The following is a 27,148-nucleotide window of genomic DNA, read 5'->3' on the forward strand; positions in this document are numbered from 1 at the left end:
ATTGGGTGAAATATTAGAGAGGTGTAATGGCTCATGGGAGGAAAGAAAATTTGATTTAGTGAGGTAAAAGAAAACATTGTGAAATAATGGGTGTTAAGAATTAGCAGAAAGCCGTTAGCACTGTAGCTGAGAGTAGAGGAATTTATTTTCCCTTTACTGCTCAGTAGCTTTACGGTCAGCACTAAATATCCCACTTTCTTATTTTAAAAAGTCAACAACAGTTTAACAATCAAAAAAGGCAATCCACATAAAATATAAAAAAAAAAATAAGGTGTAAACAGTTTTCTTGCAAATCACAAGACAGTTAATTCTCACAAATTTTGAAACGTGGATCATGGCCTGTAACTTACGCACACTCCAGCATCGGATTTGGGGGGTACCCCAAAGATACACTGGGGAATCCGTCTGGCAGGTTTTCAGGTAAGGGTTTGCACAACAATTGCCCAGAAGTGCTAACTTCCTCTGGACAATTGCACTGTGCTGGGAACCATCTGAAAATGTGACTTAAATCACAAACTTCGGATAGTTCCACCGGGGTTACACCAATAGTTACCAGAGAAAGCTAGAAGAGTTAAAACCTCTTCTACCTTCTGGATAATTATTATAAAGTCCCAGACCGACTTCACAGGACTTCCCCACCCTCACCCCCAAACTCAGAACCCCCAACCTTTCCGGATGTCTGACACCCCCAGTCCCCCCAAATGTCCGAACACCCTGTCCCCATGAATGTCCAGCCCACTGCACCCCCTTCTGATGTCTGACCCACCTGGGCCCCCACCCCCATGATTGCCCAGCCTGCTGCACCCCCTCCCAATACCTGACCCCCAGGCCCCCACCCCAATGAATGTCTGGCCTGCTGCAGACCCCCGATGTCCATCCCCACCCGACCACCAAACGTCCCCACCCTCAAAACCCTTTTCACTTATCTTAGGCACTTTCCTTCTCCCTGGCCTGTCCATTTCAAAGGGACCTTTAAACTGACCTGCTAGTGCGGTAAAAAAGGGGATGTGTCCTCCCCAATGCGATGGTGCTGGACTTTGGAGACAGCTGTGCTGCCTGGATCCTGCCTGCCTGAGTTGAAAGGTCGAGCAAGATAGGCCTAGAAGGAATTTGACATAGATAAGTGGGCACGGAGTGGCAATCCGACGCTGATTGCCACTCCGAGGAAGTTAACAGCCCCATAATTCTGAGAATTACTGGGCAGGATTTTCCGTCCACTGGGATCTTCCGGTCCTGCCGAAAGTCAATAGAATGCTGGCTGGGCTGCCAAATTTCCTGCAGCAGGTCCCACCATGATGGGGCCGGAAAATCTTGGCCACTGTCTCTGGATTAAAAAAACTGGCTTGATGTCTTTGCTCAAAACAACTACTGAAAGTGCTCAGGACTACTAAGGTACTTTCTGATGCTGTCATGCTGCAGTGAGGAAGCACCTCACTTCTGTTGTATGCCTCCACAATAGTTATCGGAGGAGAGGAACTCATGAGAAAGACAAACTTGTGCAATACCACTTTGTTTTGTCCCATAACACATGAATTTGCCCAGTTGATCTACAATGAACTTATATTTTAAAATAAAAGGACGACAAATCAATCCTGAGAAAATTATTTTTTTGTTTAAAACAATAATCAAAATCATTGCTGTTCTGTTCTGTTCAAATTGGCAGAAACTGCCAGTATAACAATTGTCATGTGTATAGCCACTCAATTAAGGTTATGAGGCAAAGCTGCACATAAAGTCCGACAAAAGAATACTTAATCAGTTTTCGGATCATTTGAGTTTTATGATAAAATTCCAGTTTGTCCAGAGACCAAGGATAATGCTGAGTTCAAATCCCACAAGTGAAATTTGAATCTGGAAATAAAAATGACCATGAGACCATTGTCAATTGTCATAAAAATCCATCTGGTTCTAATGTCCTTTAGGGAAGCAAATCTGCTGTCCTCACCTGGTCTGGCCTACATGTGATTCCAGACCCACAACAATGTGTTTGACTCTGAAATGGCCTAGCAAGCCACTCAGTTCTCAAGGGCAATTAAGGTTGGGCAATAAATGCTGGCCTAGCCAGCTCCACCCCCATCCCGTGAGCAAATTAAAAAAAAACTGTGCTGGTATGTTTTACATTATGGATTCCAATGTGCCACATTTACATGTTTAAGTTTTAAACTTCGATGCAATTTTTGGGACAAGCACAGCCTCCTGAAATACTGTTTGTTTGCGGCATCCAACTATCCAACAATCTTCAAGACAATTAAACCACCTTGGGCGTAATTTGAGTCTGACCCACCTAATGAGAAACTTGAATGGATTGGATCAGCGATGCTCAGTATCACACCATACATTCGTTACTCTGAGCAAATGTGTGAACAGTATAACTCGTTTTCTACAAGGGCTGTAGTAATATTATCAGACTTGCAGTTTTGAATCCTTTTTGTTTTGTTTCTAATGAATAGACTTCATTCCATTCCTGTGGAGCCTGTCCCTCAGGACTCTTGCCCTATTACAACAGAAGCTGGTAAGTTATTAATGAAAGGATATGGATAAATAACCTGCTATTGTCATCATTGATGATCTGATTGCACAAAAATCAAGGTTGGCCAGAATGACTAAAGGGGTAATTTTAACCTAACTTGGCCAGTGCATGGGAATCGGGCAGTTTCAGGTCAAACACCCATTTTACATCCTGCCTGATTTTGTAAAAGGAAAACCTCAAGTAAAACTGCAATCCCATGCAAACCCACCCATTCCCAGCAGTTAGGGCAGATTACAATTATACCTGAACAGTCAAATTGAAATATCCGCACAAATGATCCAAGACTGTAAGGGACTAAACCATAAGGACAGATTGGGGAAGCTTAAGCTCTACACTCGAGAGAGGAGAAAGTTAAAGGGGTCTCTACTTTAATAAAGCAACCCCAGAAATTTCAAAGTAAATTGGTCAAATAGGAAAACAGAATATGATTATAAATTAGTTAAAAGTAAATTTAAAATTACTCAAAAAAAAAAAATAATTTTTCAAACAGTGATAAACATTTCTATCAGGTAGAGTGGTAGAGTTGACGACCATTATGCTAGGCTGGGCGAATTGGAGTACTAAATAGATGAGCTCAGTAGTTGAAATGACCATTTCTTACCCTTGAATTGTTTTCCATGTTAAGTTGCAAATCTTGTAAAACTCATGGCCAATTTGTTTCAGTCAATTGCTTGCCAGCAAGGATAGAGTAAGATTACCCCTCAGTGTTTCATCTTGAATTTTGTTTATGTCCCGTTCCATTGCTGATGAAAACTAGCCAATTGCTCCATTTTATAAATCAGAAAATAGAAGATGACTTTAGTTGGGTCCACAGGTACATGCTCTTCTCCCTTCCAACTTCCCATTCTGAAAAGGAAATAAAGTAATTGGCGAGATTGGTACTTTCATTTCATTAAATTAACAGTAAACATTTAATGTCAATCTGTGCTGGAATATGCAAACTGGATCAGCACTATATGAATGCTTTGAATACTATTTTACATATGGTGGTAATTGGGCATAAATATTATCAGCACCTGAATGTAGACTTAAAGGGCGATCCTGACCCAGTCACTGGGTGGAAACCAGAGGGCGGACAGTAAAAATCACCTATGGGACTCATTTACATCAATTCCACAAGTTAGGATGTTAATCTGCTTCTCTTAACAGGTGAATCGGGCACCTTTCGGTAACTGGCATTTCCTCCTTTAAATGTGAATATTGGGCTCGGATGTTAACACTGGGGCTCAATTGTTATTTTAACAGTGAACCTGTGTGGGGGAGCCGGCTATGGTTTTCATGTCGGGCTACCCTAGCAGGAAGAGGATATGAGGCCAGTAGACACTGAACAAAGCTAAATCTTTTTGCCTTTTTTCACACTGCTTATGGGGGCAGGAAGAGCCCCTGCCTGCTGGCCAGCTGCCAGTTCCAGACAGGAAACTGAGGAAACTCTGAAGAGACCCAAGAGTTGAAATAGTCTGGACTACACGTTGTGGATGTCAGAACAGTTTGCTGTAAACCGTTATCCCCCGAATTAAAATTGGGGCTTTTTTTTTTGCTTTCCTCTACTGATCGGGTTGTATATCTGCATGTGTTTTCGCACAGCAGTAATTGTATTTGTTGTCTATATTTGAATCACTCATTTTCATTAATGCTATCATCTCCTTCCTTTGCTTTTACTGCAACAAGTTCTTAAAACTTTACATTGCAGGTTTGTTTTATGGTTAGGTTTCCTCAATTTTAATATTGTCACTCATAACAAAATTTAAATGAGTGAAAATCTTATCTTCTTTCTTTCTATAGGTACTACTAATGGCAAGTACTGCTGTTCCAAAATATATTTTAACCATCGCTGCTTCTCAGGCCCATATCTAAACAAAGGACGAATAGCAGAACTTCCTCAATCAGTTGGACCTGGAAAATGTGTACTCGTTCTGAAGGAGGTAGGCTGGATGGAAAACTTCAAGTTAAATTACCTGGCTAACCAGAATACTTCAAAATTCAGAACTAATTTTTTTGGTATAAAACTGAGATACCCAAAAGTTCCAAATTTGGAACTTCATGGCCTGTTGAAACCCCACTTCCAGTATTAACTGTAGTAACTTAATAAGGTTGGCAGCAAAAGAGCATGAATTTCAATTAGACCTTGAGTAATGTAGGTAGGAGGAAGAGCAATACAAATAGAGTGAGAATGAGATCAAAGGGACCAGAAGAAGAGGGTGATGGAATGCAAATTTGAGACCAAAGACCAGATTTTCAAAGTGGGTTTGGGAACCCTAACAGCCTTAAGGAGCCAAGGTTCCAAACCCCTGCCTGAGCTGTGTCACTCTTGCAATGAGTTTTTAAATACAAATGTCCAAATTGACCAGAAGGCGAGCTCAGCTCCCAATTAGAGGCGCCAAAAGGCAGAGGCTGCCTGCCTGGCTCCAGCGACAAAGGCAGACAGCAGCCATGATGAGGGCTCCCGTTGCCTTGCTGATTAGCAGACAACCCGAAAGAAGGCCAGGAGCTTGAAAATAGAGGGAAGTCACCATTCAAAGAAATTTAGGGAAAGCGCTGGACCAATCATACTTCTGTTTTTAACAAATAAAAATAAAATTTCAAATGACCCCCATAATGATCCCAACAACTGGGTGCTAATGTGAACCAGACTGTTTGGGTACATAGAAATAAAGATTGAAAATTATGTTCTCGGCTGCACATGCCCCTTAAGAAATTTAATGGCCCGGTAATTGGCAAAGAGCGGGTTGCCTGTTCTCTCCCCTCTGCCTGCCCTTTGAAAATTTGAAATTGTCCCGGAGGTGTGTCTCAATCCCCACAACTTCAAGACTACGATTTTTCAGATCACATCTGTACATGGTCCCAGCCATGTGGGCATTTGAAAATCTGGCTCCAGATGAAGGAGAAGTAGTCTGCTTTTGAACTGGCAGAGAAAGTCATAAAACTTGTGGCCTAGCATTTTATTATATTGAATCTAATTCCAAATTGATTATTTTACGTGGGTGTTTGAGTTGTTAGCCAGTCACCAAAATTTGGTCAAAAATGAATGGAAAGGAGACCATGACCTGAATTTTTTAAGATGGCGGGGTCTTCCTTTCCGCTATCCAAAGAGTCGGCGGGGAACACATCCCTGCTGACTTCGAGTGCCCCACAGCCAATCTATGCTTAAATGAGCTTCATTTGACTGCAGGTGGGACTTCTGTCTCTTCCCTTGCGAGGAAGTCCCACCTTAGGGAGCTGCTAGCCAATAAGATCGGGGGTGATCGGGATGTCGGGAGAGAGTCCTGTGGGGGAAGGGAGGTACAGAGGCCACCAGAAGGGGGCTTCTGATGGAGGCACCCCTCCTGCCCCCTCCCCCGATTTTCGAGCTTCCCCCACGCCATGTCAATCCTCCCACCAGCCAAAAAATTGAGGCTAGGCAGGAAATGGCCCTTAAATGGCCAATAATTGGCCAGTTAAGAGCCTCAATTCGGGCAAGGAAAGGCTTTCTGGAGTGGATACGGAGGGAATCCAGTTCCTTAATTTCACACCCCCACCATGCCCTCATTATTCTTTCCTGTATACCCCATCCTACAGTCTGGTTATTGTAAGGGGGCCTATAAACTTAGATGAAGGGACAGAATGTATGGTTGCTAAATTTGCTGATGACACAAAGAAAGGTAGAAAAGTAAGTTATGAAGAGGACACCAGGAGTCTGCAAAGGGACATGGATAGGTTAAGTGAGTTGGCAAAAAACTGGTAGATGGAGTATAATGTGGGAAAATATGAACTTGTTCACTTTGGCAGGTAGAATAGAAAAGCAGCATGTTATTTAAATGGAGAGAGATTGTAGAACCCAGTGTTGCAGAGGGATCTGGGTGTCCTGGTACATAACCAGGAAAAGTTAGTGTGAGGGTACAGTAAGTGATTAGGAAGGCAAGTGGAATGTTGTCATTTATTGCAAGGGGAATGAAATATAAAGGTAGAGATGTTTTGATGTATTTTTACAGGGTGTTTATCTCCTTATTTAAGACGGGCTATAAATGCATTTAGAAGCAGTTCGGAGAAGGTTCACTCGACTGATACCTGGGATGAGGGGTTATCTTATGAGGAAAGGTTGGACAGGCTGGACCTTGTATCCATTAGCGTTTAGAAGATTGAGAGGTGCTCTTATTGAAGCATATATGGTCCTGAGGGGACTTGACAGGGTGGATGCTGAAAGGATGTTTCCCCTTGTGGGAGAGACTAAGAGGGGTCACAGTTTAAAAATAAGGGGTGTCCCATTTAAGACTGAAATGAGAAGAATCTTTTTCTACAAGGATCATGAAACTTTGGAACACTGTTTCCAAGAGAGTGGCGGAGGCAGGGTCAGTGAATATTTTTAAGGCAGAGGTAGAAAAGTCCTTAACCTTTGACTCCCTTGTTGGTCATCAGGGATAGGTGGAATGTGGAGTTGAAGCCACAATCAAATCAGCCATGATCTTATTGAATAGCAGAGCAGGCTTGAGGGGTCGAATGGCCTATTCCTGCTCCTAATTCATATGTTCATATATAAATATTGATCAGAGTGCTGGAATTTTATCAGCTCATGGGGTGGATAATATGGGGGATGGGGACGACTTTCCTCCCCCTCAAAACAAAGTTAGTGCAGAGCCAACATGCTTCATGCCAACCAGCCCTACAGTATAAAGCACTTCAAGGTGACTAAACGTGGGCCCAGTGAGGGCCGGAGGTCCTTCCCTCTGGAGCTGCTGGCCAAGCGGATTGGCCAGCAGCTCCATCAGGTCCAGCAGCGCCAAGAGCACATCAGTGGCCACTGCTGAGCCTGCAGGAGTAGGTAGAAGGCCCATGGATCCCCGGAGAAGGTAAGTCCGGGTTCCTTGGCAGGGAAGGTTTGGGTAGTTCAGGGAGGGGACGGGGAAGGGGTGGGTTTAAGGCTGCAGGTGGGTTGGAAGGAAGAAGTTCGATTTTAGGGGGGGGCATCCCTTGTGATAGGCAAAGGGCAGCCCCCAAGGAGCGAATCCCCCTTCCTTCCCGCACTTTGAAGAATCAGGCTGCCTACTCCCTTCTGCCTGTCCACGCCAAACATTTTAAGTTTGGGCAGTGTATTATCATCATTATTATTATTATTAGCTTGATAACAAGCCTAATTGACCCTTGATTACTTATTTAAACGTGGTGAGCAGGTTGCCAATTTTGGTATTATCAGGGTGAGCTTGCAATGGGCAGGAAGATGATGGAATGGGCAACCACCTGGACACCCACCCTAATTTACGTGCCCTCCTGCCCAAAGCCCACCCAGCAGGAGCATGTAAAATACAGCCCATGTCTTGGCCAGTAAAGAGAGAACTGGTACGAGTTTCTGTTCCTGAATCCCAAAATTGTAGTTCCTTGTCACAAAGCTAGATATAGGAATTAGCTGCCATGGAGAACATAAGTAAAATATCCTGTAGAAGTAAATTCCGTCATAGGGCCACATGTTTTGAAATTCTACTTATCACTGTGTTTAAAGCCTGATTTTTCAATATTGTCACCAGCCACAAGAATTTTATAAAATTAATACTTCAGATATTAGAAATATTTAGACAAAATGTTCACAGTCTTGATAATTTAGTTTTAAGTTTGAGATTACTGGCTTTATAAAGGATCCTTGTACTGTTTTTTGCCTTTAAAATAGGTTCTCACTCTATTGATTAATGCAGCCTACAAACCAGGCCGTGTGCTCCGGGAATTGCAGCTTGAGGATGACCCAGAATGGAACTGTCAGGAAGAGACACTAAAAGCTAAGTAAGTTGAACAGTGTCTGCCTATATGAAGATGTGATTAGTTGGTTTCCTGATAAGTAAATTACTGAGTGATATAAGGTAAATAACTCACAGCATGCCCAACATGTGAGTTGCAAAAGGTGACTGACTTGTTTTTCAGTAAGCCAAAAGTGCTGTTGTGCGCACCTTGTAAACCACAATTGTTGATGCTTATCAACTTAATTCATTTTTACAATGAGACGAGGCAGTATTTTTTTGAGCACTTCCGTTTGATACACATACAATGGAACAGGTGTCCAATACTCTTATGCAGTTGTTTCATAGTTGGTGAGTATTGTGTTCAGGCTGGCTGGTGCACATGCTATGAATTGATAAAAAATAGCAGGTAGCAAATTGTTTGTTATTCAAAAATAATCTTCAGATTATTAAGAAGTGCATTTGTTAGTATACAAAGGTAAAATACATCAAAATGTATTAATTAAAATTAATTCCTTTTAAAAAAACACAGATGCACAATATATGTAGAACGCGTGCAAATGATATTTTAAAGAAAACATAATTTTAATGACACCAAATTTGAAATGTCTGTTGATGACGGAAGAAGAGGTAATCGGACATCCCTGGAAGCTACTCTGAAAAATCGACTGCATCCCCATTGTTTGCCGTGTCAGTGGTATACAGCCAGAAGGGAGTTGCCCCGAGAGTCCTCCGCATCAACTCTAGACTTCATGAAGTCTCATGGCATCAGGCCAAACATGGGCAAGGAAACTTCCTGCTGATTTCCACGTACTCCCCTCCCTCAGCTGATGAATCAGTACTATAATGCAGATGTCTCTTGGAAAATGCTGAGTTATTATAAATCATATTTTGTTATCTTATTACATTCCTCCAGGGAAGCATCCCATATATCATTGAGTTTTTATTCTCCTTTGTTGAATCATTGAAGCCATCAAAAGTCTCTGATGATACTATACTTTACAGAGTGGTTATCCTTCATTCTAGAAGACAACCTACGACTATTCAGGCAGATATTGGCAGACTTTTAACTTTGAATCTGAGAATTCCAAGGTGATAACTGTCAGAAGTGGTGAATGTGATATTACCTATCTAAGTTGAATACAAAAAGGGGGGAGGCAATGGTGGTGTGGTATTGTCATTGGACTAGTATTCCAGAGACCTAGGGTAATGCTCAGGGGACCTAGATTCAAATCCCACAGCAGCTGATGGTGCAATTTGAATTCAATAAAAATCTTTAGGACTGGCCTAACATGTGACTCCAGACCTACAACAATGTGGTTGACTCTTAAATGCCCTCTCAAATGGTCTAGCAAGCCAGTCATTGTATCAAACTGCTACAAAGCCTTCAAAAAAGGAATGAAACCGGATGGCAAATTCAACCTTGTTGACATTGCAAAGTCCTCCGTCCTAATATTTTGGAGGCTAGTGCCAAAATTGGGAGAGCTGTCTCACAGACTAGTCTGACATAGTTATCCTCACAGAATCATATCTTTTGGATAATGTCCCAGACACCACCATCAACATCCATGGGTCTCCCCGATAGCAGAGGTGGCAGTCGGGAGGGGGTTGCCCTGGAAGTCCTCAACGTCGACTCCATGAAGTCTCGTGGCAACAGGTCGAGGAAACCTCCTTATTCCCACGTATCGCTGTCCCTCGGCTAATGAATCAGTGCTCCTCCATGTTGAACACCACTTAGAGGAAACACTGAGAGCAGCAAGTGGGAACTTCAATGTCTATCACCAAGAGTGGCTCGGTAACAATCTTACTGACCGAGCTGGCCGAGTCCTAAAGGACATAACTGCTAGACTGGGAACCAACAGAGGGAAGAACATATTTATGCTCACCAACCTGCCTGCCGCAGATGCATCAGGGAGGAGTATTGGTAGCAATGACCACCAGTCGTGGAGACAAAGTCCTGCCTTTACATTGAGGATACCCTCCATCGTATTGTGTGGCACTACCACCGTGCTACATGGGAGAGATTTTAAACAGATCTAGCAACTCAAGACTGGGTATCCATGAGCCACTGTGGGTCATCAGCAGCAGCAGCAGAATTGTACTGGAACACAATCTGTAACCTCATGGCCAAGCATATCCCCCACTAGAATGGGGGATTACCATCAATTACCATTACCATCAAGCCAGGGGATCAACTCTAATTCAATGAAGAGTGCAGGAGGACATGCTAGGAGCAGCACCAGGCATGCCTAAAAATGAGGTGTCAACCTGGTGAAGCTATATCACAGGACTACTTGCATGCCAAACAGCATATGCAGCAAGTGATAAACAGGGCTAAGCGATTTCACAACCAACAGATCAGATCTAAGCTCTGCAGTCCTGCCACATCCAGTCGTGAATGGTGGTGGACAATTAAATAACTCACTGGAGGAGGCAGCTCCACAAATATCCCCACCCTTAATGATGGGGGAGCCCAGCACATCAGTGCAAAAGATAAGGCATTTGCTACAATCTTCATCCAGAAGTGCCGAGTGGATGATCCATCTCGGCCTCCTCCGGAGGTCCCCAGCATCACAGATGCCAGTCTTCAGCCAATTCAATTCACTCCAGTGCTCTCAAGGAACGGCTGAAGGCACTGAATAGTGCAAAGGCTATCGACCCTGACAATATTCCAGCAATAGTACTGAAGACTTGTGTTCCAGAACTTGCGACACCTCTAGCCAAACTGTTCCAATACAGCTACAACACTGGCATCTACCCAGCTATGTGGAAAATTGCCCAGGTGTGTCCTGTGCATAAAAAGCAGGACAAATCCAACCCAGCCATTTACCGCCCCATCAGTCTACTCTCGATAATCAGTAAATGGAAGGGATCATTAACAGTGTTATCAAGCAGTACTTGCTTAGCAATACACTGTTCACTGATGCCCAGTTTGGGCTCCGCCAGAGGTGAGGTGAAAGTGACTGCCCTTGACATCAAGGCTGCATTTGACGAGTGTGGCATCAAGGAGCCCTAGCAAAACTGGAGTCAGTGGGAATCGGAGAAAACTCTCCACTGGTTGGAGTCATACCTATCACAAAAGAAGATTGTTGTGGTTGTTGGAGGTCAGTCATCTCAGCTCCAGTACCTCACTACAGGATTTCCTCAGGATAGCATCCTCGGCCCAACCAACTACAGCTACTTCATCAATGACCTTCCTTCCATCATAAGGTCAGGAGTGGAGATGTTCACTGAGGACAAGGGCAGCAGAAAGATGGGAACACCTTCACCTGGAAGTTCCCCTCCAAGTCACTCACCATCCTGACTTGGAAATATATCACTGTTCTTTCACTGTCGCTGGGTAAAAATCCTGGAACTCCCTTCCTAACAGCACTGTGGATGCACCTGCACCTTATTGACTGCAGTAGTTCAAGAAGGCAGCTCACCACCACCTTCTCAAGGGCAACTAAGAATGGCCAATACATACTGGTCCAGCCAGTGAAGCGCATATCCCGTGAATGAATTTTAAAAAAAAATACTGTGCTCTTTAACTAAACATTCAGCTCCTTGGATTGATAGTCACATCTCACCTATGGTGAGGCAGAGATGGTTGGAAAGACTCATAATATTTTGAGTTCACAAGAAAACAAGATTTTCGCCTTTGGCAACTTGAAGATTGTCTGATCACTGATGGAATATGTAACAGTTTGTCAAGTGTGAGAAATGGAGGTTATACTTTTTAATATTTTTGGGGAATATTGTGTTATTCTCTAAAGAAGGATGTGTGCCGTGTGTATGTGTTTAAATGATTTAATTAAGCTCAGAAAGGTTAATAGGAGACAGGTGGTCTGGGGGATTTAAAACATGAAAAAAAAGAGGCGTTAGCTTTGAGATACAAGTGAATAGGTTGGATCTAACATTTCCATTTTTAAATAAGTTGAGAGTTTGTTTGAATATCAAAGGGAAATCAGAGGTAACAAGAAACATGTTTGCATCTTGCATAGGTAATCAGAAACGGGTATGTTATATTTTATTAACCGGAAAGCAGAGAGAAAAATAGAAACATGTATATTTGGAAGGATTTGAATTTCAGAGGTGTGAGAACAATGGAACCTGAGATGAAAGGGAAAAAAGGGTATTTTAGAGTTACTGTGGAAAGCTTAAGGTAGCTGTTAAGCTGCTGGGAGCTGGAGCTGCAGTTAGCTGTTGTTCTAGGCTGGATGATACAGTTTGAATTTAGCCTTCCAGTCAAGCCAGAAAAGCCTTGGGTTGCAACAAGCAGTCGTGTTCTGAAGTCTTGGATTCACACAGCAAAGTGGGAAAGTTAGAGATCATGTGGTATGCCTTTATTAAAGCCACAGCACTTTGGGTAATATTACTGGGTTTTTATACTTAAACATCTATAAGGGAGTGTTGCCTGGGAAGTGTTTACCTGTGGGTCTGACCAAGTAGGGAGAGAATGATTTAAGACTAATTTTTAACTATATAACTTTAATCCTGTGTGCTTAAGTCTTCTCTTCTTGTTAATAAAACTTTTACTTTTAATTTTTAAAGTCCAAAAAGTGTTCCTGGATGACTTACTGCTGAGATCAGTACGTCATCGTCTCATTTTCAGAATATGAAAAAAAGGGTAAGGCCCGTAAGCCAAGTTTCCCTCTGGGATTTGGGCGCCGCAGCAATTAACGTTGGCTGTGATCATAAAGCAAGCTGCAAGAAAACCTAATTTTTGCATCTGCACTCAGTACAGTCCATTCCATGACCAGAACCCACACTTCCTCCAACATCAAAGGAAATTGGCTATATTTTCATTCCTCAAAGTTAGAGCAACATTATAAGAGTTGTTGGCATTTAAGCCATAGCTCCAAGTTTATATCAGGAATATCAAAGCTGTTGCTGATACACTTCCATAGGCTGTGTCAATTTTAGAGCAGTCTTATTTTAAATCAGGAAGTTTTAAATGTTAGCTCTAATGAATTTACATTCTGGGATTTGGGATTTCATATAGAAAATAGCCTTTTGCCTATGTAATCACTACCTTGTTAACTAATGCCTTTACTTGACATTCCTATCATGTTTTGAAATCCACTTTTCCCTCATGTAGATAACTAGGAATCTCTTGTTGGAATGTGCTGTTCTAAAATAATAGACACCTTCTTACATTTTGAATAATTTTCGATTGAAAGAATGTTATCTTGCATTCATATGATTTTAAGATGAGGAAAAATATTTTTTCACTTGGATGTGAATGATGCATTGCTGAAAGCTTTGTTTCTTGAAATAAACACTTGGGTAACAAAGGAAATTAACTAAAAAAAATTTCCATGGCTGCATATCAGCACTTAACACAAAAGCAAAATACTGCAGATGCTGGAAATCTGAAATAAAAGCAAAAACATGTTGGAAATACTCAGTAGGTCAGTCAGCATTGGTGGAGATAAACAGAGTTAATATTTCAGGTCACTGTTAACCCTTCATTAGCACTTAACATTCTTATTCGACATTCCTCTGTGTGTTATTAGTTGAGAGATGTTAACCTGATTACTGTCGATGAGTTAAACACCTGTCTAAACGTAGCAGACCAAAGAATGGAGCTCAAAGGTTTCAGACATTAAAACATGAAATTCACTGAAAAAAAAATCTTGTATATAATTTATACATTTTCTTAAAGATTTCCAATTTTTCTAAGAAACAATTCTTTGAGACTGCATTATTAACTTATTCTGTCATGGATTGGGGGTGTCCCAGGCAAGGCCAGCGTTTGTTATTGCCCTTGAACTGAGTGGCCATTAGGCCATTTCAGAGAGCAGTTGAGAGTCAACCACATTGCTGTGGGTTTGAAGTCACATGTAGGCTAGACCAGGTAAGCTCAGCAGATTTTCTTCTCTAAAGGGCACCAGTGAACTGGATGGGTTTTTACAATAATCAATGAATAGTTTCATGGTCACCATAACTGAGACTAGTTTTTCAATTCCAGGCTTTTGTTAGTTGAATTTAAACTCTACCAGCTGCTGTGGTGGGATTTGAACCCACATCCCCAGATCATTAGCTTGGGCCCCTGGATTACTAGTCCAGTGACATTACCATTACACCACCATTTCCCAGTAGGTTGTCTGATTTAAGTTAATCAAATTAGTTTTTTTTAATACCCAGATATGGGTATGTATTGTGAACACGCTTTATTTGAGTTTATCCATGCACTATTAGCTTTTGTGTGAAACAGAATCTTGCTGGGTCAATTTTAGATTGTACTGTCAGGCTTAGCACACCTATAACATCATGTTTGTTCTTGAAAATGTTTTTTTTTATTGATTGTACAGTGTGTATGCATAGAATTAATTGCCGGGAGGATACCAAATACAATATTAGGTTTTATGTTTTTATGAGGTACCTGTTTGAATCAACATTCTTGACTTGTTCCAAAAAAATTAATTAATTACTTTCTATCTGTGAAGTGTATGTAATATCTGTATTGAGGTGCTGCAGGCAATTAATTTGAGAGCCTTTTGTACATAAAAGCATAATTAACATGTAAAAGACTAAAAGCCCAAATAATTGAGCTTTTTTATTGTTTTGATGCAGCAAATACATTGACTAATGAAGTTAATTTGTAGCATCTCAATAAAATGTGAAGAAGTAAAGTTAACAGGTGTAAAGTGATCATTTTAAAAAGTAGATAGTTTCTAGAACTATTACAACTTTCTTAAATTAATAATGTTGTTAAATGGTGCCTGCCCAGCCTTTCTCTCTCACTGCTCCAGAACCCTCAGCATATACTACTTTTAAGCAAGTCATTAGGATGTATACTAGTCTCCTTCCAGAAGTGCTTGTTTCAAGTGCTTTGAAGGTGTGGCATGAGTATTTTATCTCTAAAATAAGCAAGTTACTCCACAAGGCCAGATTGTGATCTTCCAGTTGCGTGTCAATAATTTCAACGTTGTGAGTAGAATGTCTTCTGTTCCATGGAAGTAAATTGATATTAAGATGCTTATACATGAATGCACAAACATAGGCCTGGATTTAATCCAGCCCGTCATGGTGGGAAACATGACAGTGGGGCCTACTTAATCATGGGAGAGGACACATGTCAGTCTCATGGCAGTGTCAAAACCTCCCCTAATTAAAAGGGAGGGATGAAGGGGCTGACGTGGAACTCCCTGCCGCTGGTAGCAGGTTGTCAATTAGGCTCATTAATGAGCCAGTTGACAGCTGTTATCCCTGAACCCGCTACAATTTAGTGGTGGTTCATGGATTAAATAGAGGACGCATGACTTTCCCACTCTCTCTCAAAAAGTAGCAAAATCTGTCGGGTTTGCCAGTGTCCTCCCTAGGGGAATCCCTCGCTATCGGACATTCTGTACAAAATTAAGTGACCAAGGTGGGCGTGGGGCAAAGGGGTGGTAGCTGAAAGCCACCCCCTGCCTCTGGATCCCCCTCCCCTCCTGCGACTCCCACCCCCTGTGATCCCATCTCACTCTCACTCACCTTTGGCATGGAGTCTCAGGATGATCCTGGATCTCTGGTGGGTGCTGCTAACAGCCATCGCTGCAGGTTCACCACCAGGGCCCTAAGTCGAGGGGAATGCCTGACCGTGGCCACTTAAGTGTCTGAAGGGCACTTGATTCCGTCGGGCCTCCACCACGGAGCTGGCGGGGTTCTGCACTGGTATTCCACCCAGTGGGCGAGACTCCCATCGGCCTGACAAAATCCCAGCTATTATATAACAATAGGATGTGAGTTCTGTCAGCTACTGTGACACTGTGGTTCTCTGTTGTGTTAAGAATATTGGATTAAAATTTAAATAAAGAAGAAAAATTGCCTTGAAACATCTTGCAGAAGAAAAAGGAAAAGGGTTCGCAAACAAATATGAGCACGCAGAGAAACAAATCAAAAGGTTGATAAGAGGGCTAATGCAATACCTAGAAAAAAGCATAGGTGCAGTGGCAAAACATAACAGTAAAAAAAATCCTGAGTTACAGTAGCAAGAGGTCTGTATGAGAACAAGTGAGAGCATTAAAAGATACCAACAGGAGGGAAGCTGAAAATGTATGTATGCAAGTTCGGATAGAGGCCATTTTTTTGTCAAGCTCATGGATGGTAGAAGATGGGAAGGCAGTTGGGAGAGAATTGGAACAGCCGAGTCTGGAGGTTAAAAAAACCTAGAGAAGGGTTATCTGCAGATAAATTAATGTTATAGAGGTGGAAGTACGTGGTCTTTGTGATGGAGAGCACATAAGTTCAGAAGCTCGGCTCAGGATCAGATAGGACACTGAGGTTAGTAACATCCTGTTCAGCCTGAGATGCTGGTCAGGGAGGAGAATAAAACTGGTAGCAAGGGAACTGAGTATTATTGGAGCCAAAGACAAATAACTTTGGTTTACCCAATATTTAATTGGAGGAAATAGCAAACCATCAGCACTGGATATTGGACAGGTAATTTGACAACTTAGAGGCAGTCAAGGGGAGGAGAGGGAGATGATGGTTAGGTGGAGCTAGGTGCCATCTAGTGACCCAAAGGAATATTTTAAAACATTTTGCTTCTTTAAATTTAACATTGCTAAGGCTGCTTATGTTCAAATCTGAAGGTTAACTTACTCATGTTAATGCTCTTTGTTAATTTATGGTGTAGTTTTAATTACTATATGAGCTGATTGGACCTCTTGTGGATGTTGGTTATATAACTTTGAATTTTTGCTCTTGCCAATCTCTTCCGAAGATGCCAAATCCTCAATGGTTCCACAAGCGGCATTTGCCTCTTTTTTCCCATTGGGAGATGCAATAATATGATGTCACAAGTGTGTTTTTCCTTTCAAACCAAAATACCAATTGACATTGCCCCCAATACTTCACCAATTTGGCCATTAATCATATGAATCACTGTCAGGAAGTTCACATCAATGCTGTGTTTGTTCCCATAATTGGTATCCATATTTCTGGTCCATGACAGTGTGGTACACTACTGGGGAAATGATGTGATGCCCCATTGGAGCTACCCTAAAACCTGAACTACATGCAACTACAAGAGCCAAACTTAGAATATCACCTCAAAATATAGACTGTTCCTTTTTAACACAATTATAATGATGATGATGTGAAATTAAAGTTTTACGTCCAGCGAAGTGTGTGCACGGCTGCATGGAGTTATGGCAATACTGGAAATAAGATCTATAGAATTAAGATTAACAATAAACTGTTGCTAGTTCCATTTTCTTCAGGCTTATCGATGTTGTACTTTGTTTTATTTCACTTTATTATTATTTTGTGCTGGTTTTCAAACGAGAATTGGACAATTATCTGAAAGAAAATTAGCAGGACTACAGGGGAAAGGCAGGGGATTTGGACTAGGTGGGTTGCTGTTGCAGAGAGCTCGTACGGACATGGCAGTCAATTGGCCTCCTGTGCTGTAACTATTCTGTGATTCTATGACTTGTGCTTCTCTTTAAACACACTGAGCTAGTGATTTCCATTCAGTGTTATATAGATTCACTGAATTGCACAAAATGTACAGTTGAGTACATTGCAATCCTTTATTTTGTGATCAGGCCTGATATTAAATGCCAAGTCCTAAGTCCCGTTCACCGATCAGCCCTGTGCTCACTGGCCTACATTGGCACCGGTCTCCTAACATCTCTTGAGTTAAAATAAACATTTCATTCTTATGTTCATGGCCTCCCCTCCCCAATAGGCAGAATATTGCCATTGGTGTGCAGAGGGCCCGACACTTAAAATGATGCGCGATGGTGTCGGGTGTGTGTCCCAACATCATCGCGCGTCATTTCAATGTTTCATTTGGTGGGTGTGTGCCGGAGGTGGCTGCGTGCCCGCCGAACTGTTGACAGCCTATTAAGGCCATTAAAAAAGTAATTAAACTTGTTAACAGCGCTGCCTGTCCAACCTTAAGGTTGGCGGGCTGGCGAAGAGCCCAAGTAGCCTTCACGTTTTTCAGGAAACCTCATCCACGGGCGGGATGAGCTTTCCTGAAGCTTTCATAAAATGAACAAATAAATTTTCCTAACTTCACAAACATGTCCCAGCTCATGTGACAGTGGCCATATTTAAATAAATTTTCACTTTATTTATTAAAAAATTTTGTAACCCATTCGATCTCCCTGAGGCAGCGCCATGCTTCAGGGAGATTGCTGCGCTCTTTCGCTGGGCGGACCTTATTTGGCCCACCCCTGTAAAATGGTGGCGCGCAGCCGATCGTGGGAGGTTATTGGCTCCACATCTCCCGCCCAGCCTGCCCGCCATCGGAAAAATTCTCCCCACGTATCTCTGTGATTTGTTTCAGCACTACAGCCTTCCAAGAACTCTATATGTTCTCCTGACTCTGGCTGCTTGTCTACCCCTTATTTTCTTCACCCCACTATTGACATGCAACCTTCAACTGACTAGGCCCTAAGCTTTGGAATTTCTTCCACATATCTCTCCACCCCTCCTGCCTTCAGACTTTCCGTAAACCTATTGCTGATCAAGTTTTTAGCCATCTATCCGAATACCCCCTTCTTTGGCCTCTGGACTGTTCTGTATCCCATTCCTTCATCACCCAACCATTGGTGGTCATGTTAACTGTGTAGGGCTTATACTCTTAAATTCACTGCCTAAATACCTCTGCTTTCTGTCTTTCCCCTCCTTCTCTAAGACCCCACCTTAAAATTCAGTTTGACCTAGGTTTTGCCATTCCTTTGCAGTCTCTCTTAATTTGGATCCGCATCCATTTTTACCATGCACAGCTGTGAAGTACTTTGGATAGCTTTTCTATGTTGAAAGTTCTCTATAGATCCAAGCTGTTGCTGCCTATAATGTTAGCAAGAAACATTTAAGATTTCTTTACCACTGACAAGTTTGTTTTACTCTTTTCACTGACATAAGGAGCTGTTGTTCCAGTACATTGTTCATGTCTGAAGCAAATTATTACATTTGATCAACTGAATGATAATATGCATGTGTGGCAAATGTGTTTTGTTCTGTTGAATATGTTATTTGAATAGTATTTGCAAATCCAAGGCCACAGAAATGTGAAACAGCTGAAGACTGTCCATTTATAAAGATGTTGAACATAAGACAGATCGCAAAATCCAGAATCAATAATATTTTGATCTTTAAATAGAAAGATATAACTGCAAAGAATAGCGTGTTTCAAGCTGAAGGAACATGTTAATCTGTTACATATAAGAATATGAATGGAAACATCCTTAATTTATTTTAAAAAGTAAAATTGTTTCTCTTAGAAAGATACTTTGGTGATATTTTATTTGCAGAATCGTTTTTACATTATTATTAGTCTGGTGTAATAGAAGGTTTGTTTTAACTTTCAAAAAAAGACATTTTTGAGAAAAAGTATTTTATTGTAGTCTAGCTAAATGGGCACTTTTAAATAACAGTTCATTGTAGGATCGCTGGATAGCCATTGAGAGTTGGAACTCTGATTCATTCTCCTTTTGCTAATCTAGGAGCTGTGAAGACAAGTGTAGCTCCCCTGCTGCTGCTCTGACTGAGGCTTTCCAATTCTGTACAGACTGAGACTGCAAATGTGGGACCATTTGGGTCTGTACAGCTCAGCTGCCCTTTGGAAAAATTCACTAAGTTAGTGGAGCTCAATGAATGTTTATCACAAAAGGCATTAAAGTTTCTGATCACACTTTGTACCTTTAGTCAAAATTGAGTACCAAAAAACTAGATAGGTTGTTCACTTCAAGGGAATTAAGTAAAATCAGGTGGTTGTTTTTAAGCAATGTAAGCTTTAAACAATAATGCAATAAATAAATCAAGCTGAGTACAAATCTATCTTTCAGGCCTTCATGTTTGTTTTAAATAACGAGTACATTGTTTCAAGTGAATTATTTTTTATCATTTATTCTAAGGTACAAAGGGAAAACATACAGGGCAATTATGAAAATTGTAAGGACAGCAGATCGGGTTGCAGATTTTTGCAGAAGGACTTGCATGAAGTTAGAATGCTGCCCAAACTTGTTTGGACCACTCATGGTTACTGACAAATGCCCTGAGAATTGCTCTGTTCACACAAAAACAAAATACAGTAAGTATTATAACTAGGTAAATATTACAATCACATATTATGACTAAGCAGTCTTAGTCCATGAGTTGGAAGGAGCAAGCTATTATGTTTTATGTCAGATTTTGTTGAAAGTAAATGGCTTCTTTGCACATGGTCATAAATGCAAGCATTATTTGTTTTGAATCTTTCGATGCCCCAATCAAAAATATGAAGGCCTCTGCTGGGCTCATAAAATATTTTTCTACAAAACTTTTCATGCTAACTGAGCTTTGAATCAAGGCTTTTAGCCTTATTAAGACGTAATTTGTATCCTCTTGGGCCACTAAGTTCTTTCTATTATCTAGGACTTTGAAGTAAGGCAAGAATTGGAAAGAAGGAGAGGAAATTAGTACAGAGCGTTCTGTACATCTTGAAGTTGATTACAGAGAAGCATTAAGAGTATTTTGGGAACAATTTGCTTTTTCACCTTCCTCGTTCAACTGTTACGAACATACAGACATACGAAATAGGAGCAGAAGTAGACCATTCGGCCCCTCGAGCCTGCCCCACCATTCAATGAGATCATAACTGACCTGTTTGTGTTTCAAATTCTACGTTCCCATCTACCTCCACAATAACCTTTGATTCCCTTGACGAACAAGAATCTATCTACCTGTGCCTTAAAAATATTCAATTCAACCCGCCTCCACCACCTTCTGAGGCCGGGAGTTCCAAAGTTGCACAACCCCTTCAGAAAAAATTTCTCCTCATCTCTGTCCTAAAAGAGCAACCCCTAATTTTAAAACAGTGCCCAGTAGTTCTGGACTCATCCACAAGAGGAAACACCTTTTCCACTTCCACCTTGTCAATACAGTTCAGAATCTTATATACTTCAATCAAGTCACCCCTTGAACTTTTAAACTCCAGCGGAAACAAGCCCAGATTTGTCTAACCTTTCCTCATAAGACAGCCTGCTCATTCTAGGTATCAATCTAATAAATCGCCTCCAACACATTTACATTCTTCCTTAAATAAGGAGACCAAAATTGCACACAGTATTCACGATATGGTCTCACCAATGCCTTGTGTAACTGAAGCATTAACACCCTTACTTTTATGTTCAATTCTGCAGTCGTTCTCCGGTTAAGTAACACTCTGCTTTTTGTAAAAGCAAAAAACTGCGGATGCTGGAAATCCAAAACAAAAATAAAAATACCTGGAAAAACTCAGCAGGTCTGACAGCATCTGCAGAGAGGAACACAGTTATTGTTTCTCTGCTTTTTATTCTACCTGCCAAAGTGAACAACTCCAAATTATCACACATTATACTCCATCTGCCAGATTTTTGCCCACTCACTCAACCTATCTATATATGTCTGCAACTTCTATGTCCTCTTCACAACATACTTTCCTACTTACCTGTATGTCATCTGCATAGTTAACTATCATGCCTTCGTTCCCCCCCTTTAAGCCATTGATGCAAATTGTAAAAAGTTGAGGCTCCAGACTACTGCGGGACTCCACTCGTCACATCCTGCCAATCAGAAAAAGACCCAATTTAGGTATACTGTTTTCCGCCAGCCAGCCAACCTTCTATCCAAGCTAATATGTTACTCCCTACACTATGAGCTTTTATTTTCCGCAATAACCTTTAATGTGGCACCTTATCAAATGCCTTCTGGAAATTCAGGTACAGTACGTCTAGAGGCTTCTCTTTATCCACAATGCATGTTACTCCTTCAAATGACGCCAATAAATTGGTTAAACATGATTACCCTTTTACAAAACCATGCTGACTCTTCCTGATTACCTTGAGTTTCTCTAAGTGCCAAGTTATAACCTCCTTAATGATCAATTCTAACAACTTCCCCACGATAGACATCAAACTAACTGGCCTATAGTTTCCTGTTTTTTGCCTCCTTCCCTTCTTGAATAGAGGGGTTTTATTTGCTACTTTCTAGTCTGATGGAACCCTTCTAGAATCTAGGGAATTTTGGAAAATTAACACCAGCACATCTACTACCTCATTAGCCACCTCTTTTAAGACCCTAGGATAAAATCCATCAGGACCGGAGAATTGTCAGCTCACAGCTTCATTAGTTTGCTCAGTAATGCTTCCCTAGTGATTGTAATTTCACCAGGTTCCTCTCTTCCTTCCACCTCCTGATTTACAGCTATTATCCTTGTTTCTGAATACAGCTTCTTTGGATTAATATTGGTGTACTACTTAATTATTTTGTACAGTTGCTGGTGCTATGTTTATTGGTTGCTATACAAATGTAGAATAGGAAATAACATGTTTTTCATGTTAATGTGCACCTTGCAGCTTTAATAAATATTTGAACCATATAATATATATTATTCTGAAAGTATCTTAATGATGAATTGTATACTAGTGGAAGGCATAAAGTGGCCTAAAATTTTCTTAAGGGATATTGTCATTTGAAGTGTCTTGCAAATCAATGTGTCAAGTTCATAATGTGAAACAGCAATAGTAATAGGATCACCAATTCATCACTGACCTGACCAATTTTTGTACAAATTAAGATGAAGGGGAAGAAAAGTAAAAAAAAAATCTGTTGTTCAAGCTTATCCAGCTTAATAGATATGAATTGTTTGATCTTCTTTTCAATAATAATAGGAAAGTGATGATTTCATGTACATGCACTTATTGGGTACCTTTCATCTATTTTTTGTCCCAGCTTATTACTATGGAAAAAAGAAGAAAATCATCAGACCTCCTGTTGGACATGTTGGCATTGAAAACAACAGTAAAAAACCTGCAAGACGCAGGAAAAAGCGCAGGTCCTGTTTTGTACAAAAGAAAAAGCGCTCATCCACTTCAGTGGACTATGCTCCACAGGTATCAGATGCATTTTATTTACAGAGGCAACTGCATCTTTAAGTTGCTGACTGAATGCTGACTAACCACAAAAGGTTGGCATGATTAGCATTTGCTTGTTATGTAGGGTTGTTAAGTTTTCTATTAATGCACATAAAGTTGTACAACTATATAAATGTGAGATATTTAGGACAGAGAGGGAAGCATTTTTGCATAGAGGGTTGTGAGACTGTGGAAGAGTTGTGAATTCACAATATCAACATTTAAGGATTTAAATCAGCGGTTGACAATAAAGGGGCTAAAGATGTATGGGAATAGGGGAAGGGTGATGGTGGGGGCACATGAGATTGGAACAAATGTTTCAATGGAGGATAAACACCAATATGTCTATATTTCTTGTTCCTTATGCTGGGTTTAAGTCTGAAAGCAAAGAATAATTACTGGCTCTAAGCCTTGGCAAATACAACAACATCTGACTTTTTATTCGTATTTTCAAATTTCATATTTTGTATTTATCCCAAATGAACTACAGGAAAATGGAGAAGAAAAAGACGATGGCCAAGATATTATAGATGATGAAACAGGAAGCGACGGAACAAGCTCTGAGCAGCGTGATGATCAAACAGACACATCATCTGAGATGCCTGATGTTAAACCAAAACGATTAAGAAGACTGAGATCAGCTTCAGAACTACCCCGGCCTCACATAGTAGACAGGGCAAAGCGAAAAAGAAGGGCGCGAACATTATCACTTTCTGAGGATGACAAATATGATTCTCTCAAATGCTCGGCACCAAAGGTAAATTGTAAGATGTGTTCTTAAGTGGTTGTTTTGAGTTTTCATGTTGAATTTATATCTAATTCAATAACAACTTGTATTTATGTAGTACCTTTAACGTAGTAAAACTTTCTAAGCTGCTTCACAGGAGCCTTATAGAACAAAATTTGACACTGAGCCACGAGATATTAGGGCAAATAACCAAAGGCTTGGTCAAAGGGATGAGTTTTAAGGAGCATCTTAATAGGAAGAAAGTGAAGTAGAGAGAGATAGAAAAGTAAAGGGATGGAATGCTAGTTCTTAAAGCCTCAGCAGCAGAAGGCACAGCTGCCTATGGCAGAGTAATGAAAATTGTGGATGAACCAGTGCTGGAGGAATGCAAATACTTTGGAAGGTAGTGTAGCTGGACAAGATTACAGGTATAGGGAAAGTCAGGCTTATGGAGAGGCTTGAAAACAAAGGAAGAGAATATTAAAATTGAGGCAAAACAGAACATTCTGGAAAAAATTCAACAGGTTAGAGAGAGGAACAGAATTAACATTTCAGGTCTGTAACCTCTTGAAATTGAGACATTGCTTAACCAGGAGCCAATGCACAGCAGGGTGGTAGATGGGGGAGGGGAGGGGTGGGGGCCAGTGATTGAAAGGGTTTTGGCACAAGTTGGAATACTGTTATGATCCCAGCTGATGTTACAGCTGAATAAGCCTGATCACAGGGTGGAACCCAGCTTGGTAGTTCCTAACTTTGTTTAGGTACATGGAGAGGAGCTACTGAACAGAGTCACTGAAGTCAGCTGATGAACTTCTAACAAAAGAATAAAACATTTAGTTAACAAGAAAAGATGAACTATGCTACAATACTTCACCCACAGCTATACCTTTACAGGTATATACACAAGTTACAAAAGCTATCTTATACACTTACAGTAAGTACAAAGCCCACGTAAACCAATAGGCGACCTGTCGTCAGAACAGCACTCTGAAACCAAATGACAGATGCCACCTGAACCAAATGCTATGGATCTCTCATCAACTACTTCCAGACACTTGTCACACCGTGAGCCAACCAGTCTCACTGCACTCTGTTTTTCACATGAGGGTTTCCAATCTCCACTGTCCAAGAACTCACCTTGGAATCTTCTCCCAACTGTCGCTTTCTCTCAAACCCCTTCTGCAAGGGTTCACTTCCAGGGCTTTGAACTCTTCTTTTGATGTTCCTCTTCGCTGGGTCACGACATGCATTCAAGCTTTCCTCCAAACACTCGCTCTCATTGATTCAGCAGTCAACAGTACACCACTGCTTCACATGCCCATAGCAAAGAGTTACAGATCTTCAGTTGTCTCTGAATTTTCCCAATCCTTTATCTCTTTAAGCTTGAAGCTTTGAGCCTTTCTATGCTCCTCACTCTTAATTTTACTTAACAGGACCTTTTCCAGGTTCCTGTCTTTCCTTTGACTAGATGGTCGTCTTGGGACTTTCTCCTGTAGCACTCCCCTGGATTTCGTACTTTCTTCTTTAGCTGGGGACTGATTATCTATTGCTTTTGCACCAGTCTTTCTCTGGCAACTACTTTCAACCAGCTTTTACTTGGGCCTCGCTATCTGTCCCTTCTAGGTTGTTTCTGCTTGGCAGCTGTCTTCAAACTGAATTCAAAACTGCTGTTCCTTTAGTTTTTCTGTGTGTGTGGGTGGGGCATGCCTCTCTGAACCCCTGTTGCCAGGCAACAGCACAGTTTTTTCTACTCTTGTTTGCTTAACTTCTCCTTAGGGGTTGTAAAACACATTAGAAATCCAGGCACCTTCTAAAGTGAAACTGAAACTCAACTTGACATTTTCTGAATACACAAATACAAAAATACAAATCAAACTTCAACTTTAAAGCAAGAACTCATTCCCAACATCCATAAATATAACTTACTTAAACTATCTCTATTTTCTAACAATATAGGCAGCAGAGTTTTAGATGACCTCAAGTTTACAGAGGGTAGACCATGGGAAGCCAGTAAAGAATTTTTTTGATAGTCAAGACTAGAAGTATCAAAAAGTCGGATGAGGGTTTCAGCAGCAGGTGAGCTGTGGCAGGAGCAAAGTCAGGCAATATTAGCGATTGGTTGATACTTGGGATGAAGGGGTTGTCTTATGAGGAAAGGTTGAGCAGGTTGGGCCTAACGTTGGAGTTTAGATGAATGAGAGGTGATCTCATTGAAACACATAGGGCAACATTTCCCCCCGTCGGATGGGATGGGCAGGTGCAGGTGGGTGTGTTCCCGATTGCCACCATTTTACGTGGGAGGGCCAATTAAGGCCCATCCAGCGTGATGTCCGCCAGGAAGCGCTACGTGCTCCCTGTGTGGGCGGCGGGGTGGGGGGGGTGGGGGGGGTGCGGGGAGAGAATTCCCCGAGCCGGGAGTGCGCTCTTTCGCTCATGCGCATGAAAGAGCGCACAGATCTCCCTGAGGGGCAAAGTGCTGCCTCGGGGAGATCTGCTCAGGTTTGAAACATTAAATGAAGATGAGAAAAAAATTTTGCTGCCATGTGCCTTTATGTGACACTGTCACATGAGTTAGGACATGTCCATAACTTTTATTTTAAAATATTCTGAAGTTTTTAAATCCCTCATGAAACCTCATCCCGCCTGTGGATGAGGTTTCATGTTTTTTCTGAAGCCCGCCAGGGCTCCCGGCTTGACCACCACCATAAGCTGGGACGGGCAGGTCCATTAATGATTTCAATTACTTTTTTAATGGCCTTAATAGGCCATTGACAGGTCGGCAGGTGCATAGCTGTGCGCTGCCAACCTGAGAATGTAAATGACGCGGGGTGACGTTGGGAGGCCCGCCCAATGTTACCCTGTGTCATTTTACGCATCGGCGAGTAGACCCTGCCTCCCGCTCACCGACCAGAAGATGCAGCCCGTAAGATTCTGACAGAGTAGATGCTGAGAGAATGTTTCCCCTTAGGGAGGAATCTAGAAAGAGGGGACATAGTTTAAAAATAAGGGGTCTCCCATATACGACTGAGACAAGAAAGAATTTCCTCTCTGAGGTGTCTTTGGAATTCTTTTCTCCTGAGAACAGTGGAGGATGCTTCTTTGAATATATTCAGGACTGAACTAGACAGATTTTCGATCCACAGTGGAGTCCACAGTTATGTTGAGGGTAGAGCTAAGGGCACAATCAGATCAGCCATGATCTTATCTAATTGCAGAGCAGGGTCAATGGGCCAAATTACCTACTCCTGCTTGATCATTTGGAGTAGGTGGTCTTAGTGATGACACGCATATGTGGCTGGAAGCTCATTTCAGGGTTAAATATGACATCAAGATT

At 41.4% G+C, this 27,148-nt stretch overlaps 1 protein-coding gene across 5 annotated transcripts in view; it reads left to right on the forward strand.

Annotated features, from left to right (window-relative positions):
* sfmbt2 (Scm like with four mbt domains 2) overlaps window positions 1-27,148 on the forward strand; it is a 197,079-nt gene that overhangs the window by 136,690 nt on the left and 33,241 nt on the right. For all 5 annotated transcript variants that reach the window (XM_041202509.1, XM_041202513.1, XM_041202510.1 and 2 more), the window contains 6 exons: window positions 2,451-2,512; window positions 4,313-4,452; window positions 8,166-8,275; window positions 20,070-20,245; window positions 22,906-23,066; window positions 23,578-23,844. In XM_041202509.1, the coding sequence (XP_041058443.1) occupies window positions 2,451-2,512; window positions 4,313-4,452; window positions 8,166-8,275; window positions 20,070-20,245; window positions 22,906-23,066; window positions 23,578-23,844 (916 nt within the window). The remainder of the gene's footprint in view (window positions 1-2,450; window positions 2,513-4,312; window positions 4,453-8,165; window positions 8,276-20,069; window positions 20,246-22,905; window positions 23,067-23,577; window positions 23,845-27,148) is intronic.

Source organism: Carcharodon carcharias, chromosome 13 (genome assembly GCF_017639515.1).
Source record: "Carcharodon carcharias isolate sCarCar2 chromosome 13, sCarCar2.pri, whole genome shotgun sequence".
Classification (NCBI taxonomy): Eukaryota; Metazoa; Chordata; class Chondrichthyes; order Lamniformes; family Lamnidae; genus Carcharodon; species Carcharodon carcharias.